Source organism: Schistocerca piceifrons, chromosome 3, assembly GCF_021461385.2.
Source record: "Schistocerca piceifrons isolate TAMUIC-IGC-003096 chromosome 3, iqSchPice1.1, whole genome shotgun sequence".
In the NCBI taxonomy this organism is placed as follows: domain Eukaryota; kingdom Metazoa; phylum Arthropoda; class Insecta; order Orthoptera; family Acrididae; genus Schistocerca; species Schistocerca piceifrons.
Window position 1 is genome coordinate 637,020,713 of NC_060140.1, and position 18,701 is coordinate 637,039,413.

General features: G+C 41.0%; 1 protein-coding gene across 1 annotated transcript in view; it reads left to right on the forward strand.

Moving 5' to 3' along the window:
* The window catches only part of LOC124788908 (solute carrier family 22 member 7-like), a 185,993-nt gene that overhangs the window by 63,086 nt on the left and 104,206 nt on the right, over positions 1 to 18,701 (forward strand). The window contains exon 3 of the mRNA XM_047256191.1: positions 14,159 to 14,398. Within this exon, the coding sequence (XP_047112147.1) occupies positions 14,159 to 14,398 (240 nt within the window). The remainder of the gene's footprint in view (positions 1 to 14,158; positions 14,399 to 18,701) is intronic.

An 18,701-nucleotide genomic window follows, 5' to 3' on the forward strand; every position in this document is an offset into this window, starting at 1 on the left:
CGTCAGTAGTTCCAATGGAATATTGTCTACTCCGGGGGCCTTGTTTCGACTCAGGTCTTTCAGTGCTCTGTCAAACTCTTCACGCAGTATCGTATCTCCCATTTCATCTTCATCTACATCCTCTTCCATTTCCATAATATTGTCCTCAAGTACATCGCCCTTGTATAGACCCTCTATATACTCCTTCCACCTTTCTGCTTTCCCTTCTTTGCTTCGAACTGGGTTTCCATCTGAGCTCTTGATATTCATACCAGTCGTTCTCTTATCTCCAAAGGTCTCTTTAATTTTCCTGTAGGCGGTATCTATCTTACCCCTAGTGAGATAGGCCTCTACATCCTTACATTTGTCCTCTAGCCATCCCTACTTAGCCATTTTGCACTTCCTGTCGATCTCATTTTTGAGACGTTTGTATTCCTTTTTGCATGTTTCACTTACTGCATTTTTATATTTTCTCCTTTCATCAATTAAATTCAATATTTCTTCTGTTACCCAAGGATTTCTACTAGCCCTCGTCTTTTTACCTACTTGATCCTCTGCTGCCTTCACTACTTCGTCCCTCAAAGCTACCCATTCTTCTTCTACTGTATTTATTTCCCCCATTCCTGTCAATTGCTCCCTTATGCTCTCCCTGAATCTCTGTACAACCTCTGGTTCTTTCAGTTTATCCAGGTCCCATCTCCTTAAATTCCCATCTTTTTGCAGTTTCTTCAGTTTTAATCTACAGGTCATAACCAATAGATTGTGGTCAGAGTCCACATCTGCCCCTGGAAATGTCTTACAATTTAAAACCTGGTTCCTAAATCTCTGTCTTACCATTATATAATCTATTTGATACCTTTTAGTATCTCCAGGGTTCTTCTATGTATACAACCTTCTTTCATGATCCTTAAACCAAAGTGTTAGCTATGATTATGTTGTGCTCTGTGCAAAATTCTACCAGCCGGCTTCCTCTTTCATTTCTGTCCCCCAATCCATATTCACCTACTATGTTTCCTTCTCTCCCTTTTCCTACACTCGAATTCCAGTCACCCATGACTATTAAATTTTCGTCTCCCTTCACAATCTGAATAATTTCTTTTATTTCATCATACATTTCTTCAATTTCTTCGTCATCTGCAGAGCTAGTTGGCATATAAACTTGTACTACTGTAGTAGGTGTGGGCTTCGTATCTATCTTGGCCACAATAATGCGTTCACTATGCTGTTTGTAGTAGCTTACCCGCATTCCTATTTTCCTATTCATTATTAAACCTACTCCTGCATTACCCCTATTTGATTTTGTGTTTATAACCCTGTAGTCACCTGACCAGAAGTCTTGTTCCTCCTGCCACCGAACTTCACTAATTCCCACTATATCTAACTTCAACCTATCCATTTCCCTTTTTAAATTTTCTAATCTACCTGCCCGATTAAGGGATCTGACATTCCACGCTCCGATCCGTAGAACGCCAGTTTTCTTTCTCCTGATAACGACATCCTCTTGAGTAGTCCCCGCCCGGAGATCCGAATGGGGGACTATTTTACCTCCGGAATATTTTACCCAAGAGGACGCCATCATCATGTAATCATACAGTAAAGCTGCATGCCCTCGGGAAAAATTACGGCTGTAGTTTCCCCTTGCTTTCAGCCGTTCGCAGTACCAGCACAGCAAGGCCGTTTTGGTTATTGTTACAAGGCCAAATTTTTCCATTGTCTTGATGATTTCTCTATTGGCATTCCGTAATAGTTCCCCATTAGGATCTCCAGGAGGGGACTGCCAAGGTGGAGGTGACCATGAGGAAATTATTGAATAATCAACGAAAAGATAAGTCGGGGCGTGGAATGTCAGAAGCTTCAATGTGGTAAGGAAGCTAGAAAATCTGGAAAGGGAAGTGCAAAGGCTGAATCTAGATATAGCAGGGATCGGTGAAGTGAAATGGAAAGAAGACAGGGATTTCTGGACATATGAGTGTAGGGTAATATCAACCACAGCGAGAAATGTTACAACGGGGGTAGGATTCGTTATGAACAGGAAGGTAGGGCAAAGAAGGTGTTACAGTGGAGAGTTCAGTCATACGGTTGTTCTTGTCAAAATCGACAGCAAACCAACACCGACAACGACAGTTCAGATATACATGACGACGTCGCAAGCTGAAGATAAAGAGATACCCTTCCGATACCCTCATACTTTCTGTAATACAGTACACAAAAGGGAAATGAAAGCCTTACAGTCACGGGGGTCTGGAATGCAGTTATAGGGGAAGGAGTAGAAAAAAAAGGTTACAGGAGAGTATGGGCTTGGGACAACTAATGAGAGAGGAGAAAGACTAATTGAGTTTCAGCTTGTAATAGCGAATACCTGTCCACGCACCCAGGAGCAGATATAGACTCAGATCACAACGTAGTAGTGATTAGCCAGGAAGAATCAATATGCAAAGAAGTGGGATACGGAAGTACTAAGGAATGATGAGATACGCTTGAAGTTCTCTAATGCTGTAGATACAGCAATAAGGAACAGATCAGTAGGCGGAATAGTAGAAGAGGAATGGACATCCCTAAAAAGACCAATCACGGAAGTTGGAAAGAAAAACATAGGTACAAAGAATGCAACTGCAAAGAAACCATGGGTAACAGAAAAAGTACTTCAGCTGATCGATGAAAGGAGGACGTATTGAAATTTCAGGGAAATTCTGGAGAACGTAAAAACAAGTTGCTGTTGAATGGAATAAATAAAGTGCAGGAAGCTAGGACGAAATAGCTGCATGAAAAAAGTAAAGAAATCTAAAAAGACATATTTGTTGGAAGGACTGACTCAGCCTACAGGAAAGTCAAAACAGCCTTCGGCTACACTAAACGCTAGGTTGGTAACATGGAGAGTGCAATGGGAGTTCCACTTTTACATACAAAGGAGAGAGCGGATAGGTGGAAAGAGTGCATTGAAGACCTGTATGAGGGGGAAGATACGTCTGATGTGACAGAAGAAAAAACAGGAGTGATTTAGAAGAGATATGGGATCTACTATTAGAATCGAAGTTAAGAGAGCTTTGGTGGACGTAAGATCAAATAAGACAGAAGGGATAGATTACATTCCATTAGAATTTCTAAAATCATTGGGGGAAGTAACAAAACGACTATTCAAGTTGGTGTGTAGAATCTGAGTCTGGGGAAATACCATCTGACTTTAGGAAAAATATCATTCACACAATTCCGAAGACTGCAAGAGCTGACAAGTGCGAGAATCGTCGCACAATCATCTTAACAGCTCATGCATCCAAGTTGATGACAAGAATAATGTACAGAGGAATGGAAAAGAAAATTGAATATGTGCTAGACGCCGATCAGTTTTGCTTTAGAAAAGAGAGACCAGAGAGGCAATTCTGACATTGCGGTTGATAACGGAAACAAGACAAATCAAGACACTTTGATGGGATTTGTCGACCTGAAAGAAAGCTTTTGACAATGTAAAATGGTGCAAGATATTCGCAGCTGTGAGAAAAATAGGGGTAAGCTATGAGGAGAGACAGGTAATGTACAACATCTACAAGAACCAGAAGGGAATAATGGACGACCAAGAACGAAGCGCTCGGATTAAAAATGGTGTAAGAGAAGGATGTAGTCTTTGCTCCCACCCCCCACCCCCACCCCCTACCGTTCAATCAGTACATCGAAGAAGCAGTGTTGGAAACGAAAGAAATGTTCAGGTGTGGGATTAAAATTCAAGGTGAAAGGATAGCAGTGATATGATTCGCTGATGGCATTGCTATCCTGAGTGAAAGTGAGGAAGAACGGCATGATATGCTGAATGGAATGAACAATGTGACGAGTAGAGAAAACGGACTGGGAGTAAATCGAAGAAATACGAAAGTAATGGGAAGTAGCAGAAATGATAACTGCGATAAAGTTGACATCAGGATTGATGGTCATGAAGTAGTTGAAGTTAAGGAATTTTGTACCTAAGCAGCAAGAAACCAGTGACGGAAGGAGCAAGGAGGACATCAAAAGCAGACTGGCACTGGCAAAAAGAGCATTCCTGGTCGAGAGAATTGTACTAGTATGAAAAATAGGCCTTAATTTGAGGAAGAAATTTCTGAGAATGTTCTTTTGGAGCACAGCAGTGTACAGTAGGAAAACATGGACTGTGGGAAAACCGGAACAGGAGAGAATCGAAGCATTTGAGAGGTAGTGCTTCAGGCGAATGTTAAAAATTAGGCGGTCTGACTAGGTAAGGAATGAAGAGGTTCTGCGCAGTTCTGGAGAGGAAAGGAATATGTGGAATACGAGGGTCACTCCAAAAGAAATGCACTCTATTTTTTTAAAAATCCATCTTTTGTTCTACATGTTTGAAAGTTTTACAGTGTGTAGATACATCCTTTAGGAACAATATTTTAAATTCTCCACACAATTTCCATCCCTCTCAACTGGCTTACGCCATCTTGGAACCAGCGCCTGTATACCCGCACAGTAAAATTCTGGACCAACCTGTAGGAGCCACTGTTTGGCAGCGTGTACAAGGGAGTCATCTTCAAACCTTGTTCCACGAAGAGAGTCTTTCAGTTTCCCAAAGAGATGATAGTCACACGGAGCCAGGTCAGGACTGTAAGGTGGGTGTTTCAGTGTTGTCCATCCGAGTTTTGCCATCGCTTCCATGTTTTTTTGACTGACATGTGGCCGTGCATTATCGTGCAACAGCAAAACATCCTGCTTTTGCCGATGTGGTCGAACACGACTCGGTCGAGCGTGAAGTTTATTCAGTGTCGTCACATATGCATCAGAATTAATGGTGGTTCCACTTGACAAACACCATAGCCATAACTTTTCCAGCAGAAGGTGGGGTTTTGAATTTTTTTTTTTTCCTTGGGTGAATTTGCATGATGCCACTCCATTGATTGCCTCTTCGTCTCTGGTGAAAAATGATAGCCATGTTTCATCACCTGTCACAATTCTTTCAAGAAATGCATCTCCGCCATTCTCGTACTGTTCCAAAAGTTCGCTGCATACCGTTTTTCTTGTTTCATTGTGAGCCACTGTCAACATCCTGGGAACCCACCTGGCACAACCTTTTTTAACGCCAACACTTTCTGTATTCTGCAAACACTTCCTTCCCCTATCCCAACGGAGTGTGACAATTCGTTCACTGTGATGCGTCTGTCAGCAGTCACCATTTCGTTAACACAATGCACATTGTCTGGAGTGTGTGCAGTACGAGGCCTGCCGCTGCGAGGACAATCCTCAATATTGCCGTGCCCGATTTCATCACGTAACCTGCTTCCCTCTGACCAACTGTACTGCGATCGACAGCAGCATCTCCATACACCTTTTTCAACCTCTTGTGGATGTTTCCCACTGTCTCGTTTTCACAGCACAGGAATTCTATGATAGCACGTTGCTTATGACCAATGTCAAGTGTAGCAGCCATCTTGAAGACATGCTGTGACGGCGCCACTCACGGGAACAGGTTGAACTAAGTTTGAAAACAAGCGGGAAGGATGTATCTACACACTGTAAAACTTTCACACATGCAGAATGAAAACTGTATTTTTACAAAAATAGTGTGCATTTATTTTGGAGTGACCCTCGTACATTGACAACTAGAGGGGACAGAATGATAGGAAATCTGTTACGACATCATGGAATAACTTCCATGGTACTAGAGGGAGCTGTAGACGGCGAAAACTGTAAAGGAAGACAGGGACTGGAATACATTCAGCAAGTAATTGAAGATGTAGGTTGCAAGTGCTACTCTGAGATGGAGTTTGGCACAGGAGAGGAATTTGTGGCAGGTCGCATCAAACCAGTCAGAAGACTGATGACCCCCCCCCCCCCAAAAAGCCTTCTGCACCCTCATACCATTGATCATTGCTGATTCTTCCACCTTTTAGTGACAGTTTCCCCACACCAAGGGCTACAGAGTGGCCTGAACCTCTGTCTGCTCCTCTGTCGTCCTTGAGAACGCCGTTGGCAGAACAAGAGTGACACATTTTGTCGGAAGTCTTCGACCGCCATTGCTGATGATTTCTATTCATAATTTAAGCGATGTCTGTCTGCGAACATAGGACGTAGGATGTTTTGATTATCAGTCAAATCCACTACCCCTAGCCTATGAGTGAAATATGCAGTCACAATGTCAGTGGTTTACCCATCCATGTTACTTGGCTCTTTCACAGTCAGCAGTTCTTAGCGTTTACAAATCACCCACAAATGGGTTGGCTGGCTGAGATAAGATTGGAAGCTCTGTAAGAGGACATCCAACTGCCGCCCCTCCCCCCCTCCCCCCTTCCTCTTGTTCCTCTTGTCAATATATATAGAGTTCCCTCTAGGCACCCACCGTCATGTGTTCGATTTGTATAGACATTTCCGTGACACCAAGGTAATTGCTGACCACACCATTCACAGAAGCCTATTCCGTTCGATTCTTTACGACGACCTGAATTAGACATGCATTTACACAGACAGATCGACAGAGACAGTGTAGGTTACGCTTCTGCGTATCCAAGGGGCCACGAAAAGTATACTCTCTGCTGGTCGTATGAACTGTATAAACTGCAGAGTTGGTCGTCATATCACGAACTCTGCAATACATTAAAAATCTCTTCACAAAGTACTCCTAGGTTAGTAGCGAATTAATGAACTGTTCACAAGGTAAATCACAGTGCTACCCCAGAAATATTTTAGCAGCTAGCAGCCAAGATCTCTTTGTTGACATCCAGCTCTGCGACACCACCGTAACATTCCTCTGGACACAGAGCCACGTAGGTATTCCGCGAAATGAACTTTCTGACAAATTAGTTAAAGAAGCAACAATCGGAGGCAAACTTGAATTTCTAGTACCGGGTACAGACCGATGATTGCAACAGCGGCATCAGATTCTGAAATCCTGAGACATGGAATGGCAGGCTACCACAACCTTCAAGGAAACCACCAAGGGATGACATCCTTCTCTCTAGCCCTCTTGGAAAGATGTTGTACTGTGCCGACTACTTATCGGCCACACCAAACTTCCAAACGAGTTTCTTTCATTTAAAGAGGACTGCTACGAATGCTGCTGAAGTAGTCACCTCACAGTAGATCATACTCTCACAATGTGTGCCCAGCTGACTGGTCTGAGACGAGCCATCAACCTGTCTACCTCCCTGTCCCAAATACTTGGGGACGGTGGGATAGCAGCTAACGAAGTCATAAGTTTCCTGAGAAAAAGCGGATTATGTTAGAAAATTTAATACACCTTAACTTTCGATATTAGTGGGAAGTTGAAGTGGGAGAGTGCCTTTCGCTGCGGCGTGTGACCCGAGTGTCCTCTGGCTACTTCCATCCCTCTGCACTGTCATGCATTTATAAATTTTTATGTAGCAATCTTATTTATCTAACTGTTCAAGCTAATTAGCTCTCTACTCTGTACAGTATTCATTTTCTCACCCCAATTCAGACGTACTTGCTATGGCGACTCTTCCTGGTGTGCCCTTCAGTGACCAGTTGCAGTTTTTAGCAGCGTGTGTTTTATCTTACTTTTTAACTATCTGATTAATTCTGTCAAGCACATTTTCATCCATGACAAGTTCACATGCCCCGGAGCTGCCAATTCTCCTTTTCACGTTTCATATTTTCCTACGGGATGTTACACTGAAAAAGGAACTGATAACCAAGTTGTTTAATCCCTTTAAACCAATAATAATCGTAAATTATTAACACTCTTCTGTAACTTTGTGAAAACAGTGTACACGCAGTGTACACAGAATACACAAAAGGGTGCCAAGAGTGGCGGAAGGTTGATAGGTGAGCAAGAGGGGTGAATGGGAAGAACCAGCCAAGAAAAGAGCTAAGGTAAATAGCTTTCTACACCTACATCTACACTCCGCAAGCCACCGTACAACTGCTAGTCGTGTCCTTTCCTGTTCCACTCTCAGAGCGAGGGAAAAATGATTATCTTTATGCCTCCGTACGAGCCATAATTCCTCTTATATTCATGGTACTCATGCGAAATGTACGTTGGTGGAAGTACAATCGTTCTTTAGTCAGCATCAAATGCCGGTTCTCTAAATTTTCTCAATGCGGTTTCGCGAAAAGAACGACGTCTTCTCTCCAGGGATTCCCATTTGAGCTCACGAAGCATCTCTTTAATACTCCGAGTTAACAGTCTAGCGGCTCGCCTCTAAATTGCTTCGATGTCTTCCTTTATTTCGGTGTCGTGTGTGAGCTAACATCCCTGAGATGTTCGGGCTCACATGCGGTTCCTTTTAGTCGAAATGTCTTGGCTGAAACTCGTTTAGGGGTTGAACCGCACGTGTCGCATTACACGCCCTAAGCTACACACTCGTGACACTTTGGTTAAATTGTCTGGCTGATGACAAGTTTTCTAAATACAAAGTTAATATAACTATAGTAACAGTAATAATATCGGGAACTAAATTAACAACCCATAAATGATGTAGGCCTCACAGTTGCAATTGGGTTAGAATAATGTTTATTCAGAAAGCAAAATAACAGCGAAAGAGGTCGTATTTAGAATTACTATTACACTCGAGCGCATATCCATTTGACACAGTTCGATCATTCAGTCTCATCGCGAGATACAAGTTATCTACGCGAAAAGTTCACATCAGGCGCGCGGCTGCTCACCTCTCAGAGACTAAGTCTCGCGATACCACACAAAGCAAAATTTTCTAAGTCGTTTCACTTCCTAGCTGCTTAAGATCGACTGTCCGCTTTCGCGTCTCGAGCCGAATTGTAACCTTTGGCGTCTCGACCACAACTGCCCTCTGCCCGTCTCCGACCGCGTTTCCCGCGCACCGAACATCTTCGCTCAACTGACTAGCGCAGTTATCTTTCCTGAAGCCGTCCATCTGATTGGCTACAACTTATTGTACATTACTTTACATTTTAACATATTTAAATAATCAAAGCTTGAACACTTTCACTTTCTAAATAAAGTAAGAGTAATATCCATTACATAATAAATGCCAAGTTTTTTTTTTACATAAAACCGGTACAATTTCCTTCTTAGCTTTGAATGCCACGGCCAGTAGCCTTGCACCAATGTGCTTTCTGATAAATAAATAAAGTACAAAAGTAAGTATTGTGCACCAGCCTTTACAGCAAACATTCTATTACCTTATGATCCAATAAGGTATCGTGCTGTCATCGTTGAATGTGTTTGCGTGGAGGAAATGATGATCTGATGCTTAAATGTAAATACAGATAATTTAAATTTACTATATCTTTTAAACAAATAAAGTTACAGAGTTGATATTTACAAAGTTTGTCATTTTAATGATGCTCTTCTATGTGAAATATCGATCGTTAAGATCGACCAAAGCGTTCAGACATTAGCATTCAGGTCTTTGTTACAAAACTTGTTAATTTCACTTTAACAGTAAATAATAAACTATTATAGATATGATCAATATTCAGGTTTCATTGGGACCCCCATGAAAATCTATGAAGGATGGTAAATTAAAATTTCTGTGGCTTAATTCCCTGAATTATTACAGAATTAAATAGTTTTTATAAATGTTTCCCTTTATGGCCGATCTTAGGTTCGCCATATTTAACACTGCTACGTCTCCTCGGCCACAAAAGCCTTCTACTGGGTTTTCCTATGACGTAGGTTCTCGTCTGTCTCACTCCCACACTACAGCGCTTAGGCCTCAATAGACGCCTGTGAGTTTCCCAATCTCGTGGTGAACCTGCGCCCTTCGTGGCAACCGGTTCTGGACGACAGGGTCCGTTTCACAATTCCTGAAGGCTGACTCTTTCAGTCATATTCTTAAATGAGAGCGCAATGCTCGTTAACTCACAGGTGGGAATTCCAAACATTCGAGCAGCAATCAAGAATGGGTCGCACTAATTATCTGTACGTGAGCTACACTTCTTTAGCATTCTTCCAACAAACCGAAAGTCCGCGGTTATCCCTCCCCAGTACCGCCCTTGTGAGCTTGCTACATTTTATATCGCTTTGCAACGTTACACCTAGATATTTGATAGGACTGTCAGGCCGCATATACAATGCTTTTCTCGAACACTACGGGACTGTTTCTCCTACTCACTGCATCAATTTACATTTTTTCTACAGTTAGAGCAAGCTGTTATTCATCAGATCAAACAGAAGAACGTATTTTCTTACGGCCACTCAACGACGACAGATTACCGTTTACCACAGTGTCTTTGGCAAACACAGATACATTGCTTCGCACGCTGTCTGTCAGATCATTTACGTATATAGAGAGTAAGAGCGGTGCTACCACACTTCCCAGGTCCACTCTTGACGATACCCTTGTCTCTGATTAACATTCTCCGCCAATGACAGCATACTAGGTTCTACTACTCAAGAAGTCTGTCATTCATATATCTATATTCCGTATACTGCTCGGATCTTCGCTAAGTCTGCTGTGGGACACCGAACCAATCGCTTTCGTGAAATCGAGGAATGTGGACTCTGCCTGTTGCCCGTCATCCATGGTCAGAGGATATCGTGTGAGAAAAGGACAAGCTGAGTTCCACAGGCGCGGTGCTTTCTGAATCCATGCTGATTTGTGGATACAAGCTTTTCCGTCTAAAGAAAATTTATTATTTTGGAACTGAGAAAATCTTAGACTTCTGCAGCAGTCCCATCTTAAGAGTACAGGTCTGTAATTTTGCGGATCTGATCTTTACGCTGCTGATATACAGAAGTCACTTATGCTTTTTCCCGTTTGCTTGGGACTTTGCGCTGGGCGAGAGTACTCTCTGCTAAAATGAATTAGGGTTCCATCAGAACTCGGTGGCTTAATTGTTTTCAGATCTTTCATTTGCTTCTCAACGCCAGGGATGCCTATTACTATGACTTTCATTCGGGAGTCGGTGAGACGGTCAGACAATTGTGAGTACGACCCTCTTGCGTGAATGATTTATTAAACGTGAATCTTAAAACTGAAGCCTTCCCTTTGCTTCCTTCTATTGCCACACCAGACTGATCAAAGAGTGACTAGATAGTAGCCTTCGACCGCTCAGTGATTCTACGTAGGACCAGAATTTTCTTGTGTTCTCGTAACATCTTTTTCTAAAATACGACTATGGGTGTTGCACACTTCACGCATCTATCTTATCTATCTTCTTACAGACGCAAAATTTCTAAAGACTTTTGCCTGTCGTCATTTGCGCATTATTTCTTGAACCGAGAGTGACAATTGTCTCTACTTCCTCAGTATTTTCCGAATTGTGTTGCTTAATCATATAGGATGTTTTCTATCCTTATTCCACTTACACGGCTCATACTTGTCCACAACGCGACTTACAATCCGTTTAAACATACTTCTACGTCCTTTATATTGGAACTAAATGATATGTCATTATCTAAATGAGATGCTAAAAACTACTTATTTTCTCTTTCTAGCAAAAATACTCTCCTAATATTATTATTATTATTATTATTATTATTATTATTTTTACTGTAGTGACTATCGTTGCTACGACATCTCCTCGAGTCAAATCTGTCTCTATGTTGACAATATCGATAAGGGTAGATCGGTTTGCAGCTACACGGTATAAAATATTTCTGTTGAATGTGAATTGTCGAACTAACAGCTCGAGACAGTTTTCGGAAAGCATGTTCAAAAACTATTTCACAAGATTCTGCCCGTACCACGTGCAATGACCCCCATAGACGTCCCATTATATCCTCGGTAGGTCAAAATTTCCTGGTTGATCTGGATATTTCCACTCTAATGAGCCTAGAGTTTCCTTGAATGCTTCTAAAACTTTCACATGGGAATAGGGAGGCCTGTAAAAAACCCGATAATTGAGTTAATCTAGGCCTGTTTTTCGTATCCACTAACTCCACAGTTAGACTCAGGTTCGACGTCGATAGACACAGTATTTTTTGCTGACTGCTGTGAATAATCCCGTCCTAGAGCGTCCATCTGCCTTTTCGATATACATTCGACACCACACTAAATATTTAGGAGCTTGCTATTTCAGATTTCAACCAGCTCTTGGTTCCGAGAACAATTTGGACGCGACAAATTTCCTGGAGGGTGGTAAATTCGGGAACTTTGTTGCGAATACTTCGACAGTTTACCGTTAAAATTTTGGCAGTCGAAGGTTCTTTACTTTGTACTAGGTCTGATTTCTCTCTCTGCATAATGATTGCGGAGCTTTCATGAGAGAACCTAAAACTACCGCTTAGCGTAGAGAGCCCCAAATGTACTCCACAAGTACTCCACTACCCGAGTAGCTTCTTTCTTTCTGTATTGCACCGCTGACTAATCACCGGGTGTCCTAAAATTCTCCACCCCATAACACAGGACCAGAAACCTGCAGCCAAGACAGCCACGGAATCAACGGAGCCTTACGGAGACCCTCCATTTGGCTCCAAACTAAAGGACCTGGATCTCTCGATCAACTCGGGGAACGATACAGCATATCGTGGGCTCTGTGTGCGCCCTGCAGTATGGTCAAGAGTCTTCACCACTTCCACCAATCACCTGGACGAACAGAGGATGGCCTCAGAACCCAAATGACATGCATCATTGGTGCCGATGTTAGCCACAACATTGAGACAGCTGCATCCTGCACGGTCGATAGCTACAGGCAGGGCCTCCTTGGCATTCGCTACAAAAACTACTTCAGCATCTAGTAGGGCCTTATATGCTGATTACAGCAAAAGAAAAGGAAAAAGAAAGTTATATGTCTGCCCGAAACAAGGGTGTGCAGATGTTTTCCAGAATGCTTCACGAACTGGAATTTCATAATACCTAACTTCGAAAATAAAAATAAATCATGTCCGTTATTCATGCTAGTTACTAATTCAAAACCAGGCTTAAATCATAAAAAGAGATTTCTGCGTCAGTTGCAAGCTAAAGGGTGTGACCTCAAGAAATGAATGTAATAACAGTAGATAAGCATGCATATCGCCTACCAGCTTAATTCTGTTCTCTTTATTCAGTTATCCCAAGCTTCCGCATGCAGTTCCTTCGTCACGAAGGGGCTAGATCTTGTCTGCAGAAGTTGATTGTTTATTAACATATAATTACATCGTCTCTAGTGTTCTTTTTTTCGTAAGTCTTTCACAATAAAAATTTCATCCTGCGATGCAGCATCAATCTTTCTGATATTGGCTGCAACAAATGTTTTTTGATAGTTTCGCAGGAAAGCACTGTAATATTTGTGAACGTAAACTGTGTATGATCTGTGTTCAGAAATAACTTTTTCATGTGAATGTCTAAAACTGTGGGTATTGCACGTATTGCACGTCGTGTATGGATATTTCAGACATGTCGTCGACCAGAAGTTTCACAGTTTATATTACTCGTATGGTCACTGCTCAACATAAGTGACGAAAATAAGGACTATTTCTTCCGACTATCTGTAAGTTTGACAGTACAATACTCTGTCGTATTAGTATTAGAATGAATGTTTGTAGAACTCCACTGCAATGTTTTCCGTAATACAAATATTACATTAATATAAAGAAAAATAAAGCAAAAACGATTCAAAAGCAACGAAAAATTACCCCAATACAGACAATAAATAGTACTAGATGTGGTGTGTTTACTATCCAGTCCACAACAATAACTTCTGATGTGCTAACGTGCCGCTGAAATTATGAACTTTTGTCCCTTCTATTCCATCTCTTTGCACCACCGCCGACCGTTGTGGCCGAGCGGTTCTACGCCCTACAGTCTGAAAACGTGCGACCGCTACGGTCGCAGGTTCGAATCCTGCCTCGGGCATGGATGTGTGTGATGTCCTTAGGTTAGTTAGGTTTAAGTAGTTCTAAGTTCTAGGGGACTGATGACCTTAGAAATTAAGACCCATAGTGCTCAGAGCCATTTCTTTGCACCACCGACAAATGTTGGAGGCTCTAGTTATTTGTCGGCTCCGGTTATTTTCTTTCGGAGATATTTTTTCTCCTGATTTTTAGTGATTTACGTTCTAATTGCATTCATTATCTCTTAAATAAAAAGTTTGCCTCATGCTGTTAGTACGCTTTATTAGATACATCATCCAAGATTAAATACGGGAAAATAATGTACTGAAATATATACCTTCTAGTTATTTGAAATATATCGTCACTTATCACACCGAGAATCTGTACTTCCTTTTTGCTGTGTTAGCGGTTTGTACCCACATACTAAGAATGTACTTATTTGCATAGATAGTAATACGAATATGTACACTAACCATCACATATTTTCTTTGTTCGCAGGGAACAGGGTACGTTCAGCAAGTGCACGATGTACAACGATAGCCATACGTACAAGGCTGCCAACATTTCAGAAATAACCTGCCAACACGGTTGGGCCTACGACAACACGTGGTCCTCCATGACTGTGCCATCGCAGATGAACTGGGTGTGCAGTAACAAGCACATTGTCAATGACATCATGTTTTACTCGCAATATGTCGCTGCTGTAATGGGACTGCTCTTCGGCTACGTGGGAGACATGTAAGAAAACCATTCGGTCGTTGAATTTTTTGTACACTAAACCACTTATAATGAATAAAAGCAATGTTTTCAGTTAGCTGGTCGACGTACATTGCACGCTAACATTCCTGCAGATTGCAACACAAATATATATTTGACTGAGAACGACATGAACAATATGAAAAAGAACTGCACGTAAATGAGAGAATTCAGTATGATCTTAAGCATTCATGGAAGCCTGTATCAAACATGAGCTGAAGTCCTTGTACAGAACTTCACTCATCGTGGTTTGTTTACGAATTCGTAAAAGAGTGAAATATGATTGTTGGAGGACTGTAGTGAAGACCATGCACCTAACCATGTTATGGACAGTGCGTGAAACAGTAAAGTTAACCAGGACGGTGACTGTAATCTTAGTTGTGGGTGTAAGTGTGATCTCGACACTGGGTTCTACACAGAAATTCATAAAGTTATAAGGGACAGGCAAAGGAAAAAGAGATGGAAAAAGTCAGCTATTTGTTATTTTAAAAGTAATCGCCGCAATTAGTAATACATTTACTCCATTGTGAGACAAGACTTCATGGAAAACTGTTACGAGTTTCCTACTGAACCATAATAGTACCCAGGGGCGCACCTCTTCGTCAGAACCAAATCGACGACCACGAACGTCTTCCGTCAGGGCTCCAAAACTATGGAAATCATATGGGGAGAGATGGGGACTATATGGAGAACGTGTGAGAGAAACTTCTGCAGTATAGTCGAAACAACCTGCCAACAAAATGCCCGCCCATATGTTGTCACGTTTGTTTCGAGTACGCTGCAGAAGATTCGCTGGGAGTCCTTACACATCCTACACAGTCCTGATCTCTCCCCGAGTGACTTCTATATTTTTGAAGTTCTGGAGAAACACATTTGTGGCCACCGATTTGCTTTGGATGAAAAGGTGCAAGCCCTGGTGCTATTTAGAATATTTTATAACGACTCCCTACATATCGACAATAAGTATCAATATATCGGCGGAAGAAATATCACTGTATCGACCTATAACAATATCGGAAGCACATTGTAAAGACGCTGCCGGTCTTAGAGTTGTATCGACAGGGGATGTCAAATTGATTCCATGTTTTTACATTTCCAGAAGGCTTTCGACACCGTTCCTCAGAAGGGTCTTCTAACCAAACTGCGTCCCTATGGAATATCGCCTCAGTTGTGCGTCTGGATTCGTGATTTCATGTCAGAAAGGTCACAGTTCGTACTAATATATGGAAAGTCATCGAGTAAAACAGAAATAATATTCGGCGTTCCCCAAGGAAGTGTTACAGGATCACTATTGTTCCTGATCTGTATTAACGACATAGGAGAGGTCTTAAATTGTTTGCAGATGATGCTGTCATTTACAGCCTCCTTGTAAAGTCATCAGGTGACCAAAACAAATTGCAAAATTATTTAGATTAGGTGTTTGTATCGTGCGAAAAGTGACAATTGACCCTGAATAAAGAAAAGTGTGAAGTTATTCGCTTGGGTACTAAAAGAAATCCGCTAAATTTCGATTATGCGATAAGTCACACAAATCTGGAGGCTGAAACTCAACTAAATATTTAGGGATTACAATTACAATTACAAATACCCTAAATCGGAACGATTACATAGATAATGTTGTGGGTAGAGCCAACCAAAGACTGCGATTCATTGGCAGAAGACTTAGAAGGTGCAACATGTCTACTAAAGATACTGCCTACGCCACGCTTGTCCGCCCTATTCTGGGGTATTGCTGTGCGGTGTGGTATCCACATCAGATGGGACTGACGGGTGACATCGAAAAAGTACAAAGAAGGGCAGCTCGGTTTGTATTATTGCGAAGTAGGGGAGATAGTGCCACAGACATGATACATGAATTGGAGAGGCAATTATTAAAACAAAGGCGTTTTTTGTTGTGACGGGATCTTCTCATGAAATCTCAATTACCAGTTTTCTCCTCCAATTGCGAAAACATTCTGGTGGCACCCACCTACATAGGGAGAAATGATGATCACGATAAAATAAGAGAAATCAGGGCTCGCACAGAAAAATTTAAGTGCACGTTTTTCCGGCACCCCTTTCGAGAGTGGAACGGTAGAGAGACAGCTTGAAGGTGGTTCATTGAACCCTCTGCCGGGCACTTTATTGTGAATAACAGAGTAATCACGTAGACGTAAAGTTGTAGGTGTATACTTAAGTATTGATTTATTATTCGACATTCTGTACATCAAGCAGCTAGCAGCCTATCTTCCTTAGAGCATGAATTGAAAGAAAACACTTAATCTGAAATTTGTAAGTTAATAATGGGACACTGTGCAGATGAAAAGCTTCTATTAAAATACTTACTTGGACGATTATTGTGCTAGTTAACAACTGTGTACTTTTTGCATTGTAATGCAATATTTCATTCCAGTTAATTTGTCATACTTTATTTTCTTAATTTGTCATTGGCTACTTGTTGGAATAAACCTTTTTACGCTAATGTAAAAAAACTACATGGTGAAGTTAAACATTGCAGTTTCTGTTGGTAGCGCCTATCACGTCAGTATGTCCCCTCACAGGTCTCCACCCGCGGCAAAGACGAATTTTGTCATTCAGATTTTTGTTCATCACTTTCAGCAACTGTTTTTGAAGACTGCCGATGTGAAGAAATAGATTCTAGTAGCGTTAAAAACTGTTATTTAGGTATCTGGTGAGCTATTTCTTCACATCGGATATCCTGTTATTTCATTTACACCACTACCTCCCAGTATAATCGGACTTCCTCTTTTGAGCCATTTACACTTCTTTCACACAGTTAAAGAGAGAGACTGGACGTGACGAAAGCTCAAAAGGTAGTGGAAGTAAAATTAATTTCAAATATTTGCCGAACATAGCAAAAAATATAAAATAAAAATATCGGCACTCGATATTGCCATTTTGATATCGACTTATATATCTATAGGTTAAGAAAATCTCAGATACGTATCGATATTTCTTGGGGAGATCGATATTTTATGAACTGCCCGAGTACAGCCATGGTTCCGTAACAACGCCAAACATTTTTCCATGAAGGTACTGACAGTCTAATCTCAAAGTAGGCTAAATGTATTAACAATTATGGGGATCACTTTTTACATGATAAACACTTTACTTACTTTTTTCCATCTGTCTCGTTTTCCTTTGACGGCCCCTTGTATTTGGGTGACACCGTATGGGCTAATAGCAAATACCTGAAGGGAGGGCAATATCACAAGTGGTAAAGTACCAGTGGTTATAACTGACAGATCAGCAGTTTTTTAGGGTAGGGAGGGCAGGTACAAAAGATGTTCAGAGGCAGGATGAAAATGACATTCATATTAATAAAACAGGCAGCCAGGAAGCAAATTTTAATGTACACAATTCATGCCAACAGCCTCTGATTGAAACTAGAGATCCTAAAAAACAGGCAGGAAAATTATGTTCATCCAGTTGTAATTCAGCCAGTGCACAAAATCAGTTATCACTATTGCATCAAATATCCCAGGACTAAGGGGTAAGCTTAATGAGTTGCTTATTTGCGTTGAAGAATTGGATTTCAGCAAACCAGTTGATATTATCTGCCTCTCTGAACATCATATGACAACTGGTATAGATATGTTAAATGTTACAGGATTTAAGTTAGCTTCTTATTTCTGTAGAGAAAATATGGAGAAAGGAGGAGTTACCATATTTGTCAGAACCCGTTTTGATTTCAAGAATATTGATATTAATAAATTTTGTTCAGAGTAGCACTTAGAAGCTTGTGCAACAGAAGCAGTATTTCATAATAAGTACTTTATAATAGTAGGTATATACATATCTCCTTCAGGAAATTTTAACCTCTTCATAAAAATATCTGGAAGCTCTGCTGTCCCAACTCATAGTAAAAAAACAAGGAAATAGTGGATTTATTGAAAAGCTCCGTCAGTGAACAATTATTGCAGTCAGTAACACTATCATTCAATTTAGTTCCTACTATGCACTTTGCTACTAGGATTCTGAGACTGCTACTGACAATACTTTTTAGACAGATCTAGGGAAAAATGTCATATCACAAAACCAATAGTAAATCGGCTATCTGATAATGACATGCAGCATCTTGTGTTAAATTTTGAAACATGTCAAAATAAAAATCTATTAAATCTGAGTACAGGAGGGTAAAAATAAGTCAAAAATTGAGAAATTCAGGAAACTGTTCAAAGACATGAACTGGATAAATGTTTACAAAATGTCTGACTCAAATGGAAAATACAAATCATTCATTAATAAAGTAGCCTCCACTTTTGAAAATTGTTTTCCCCTAAAA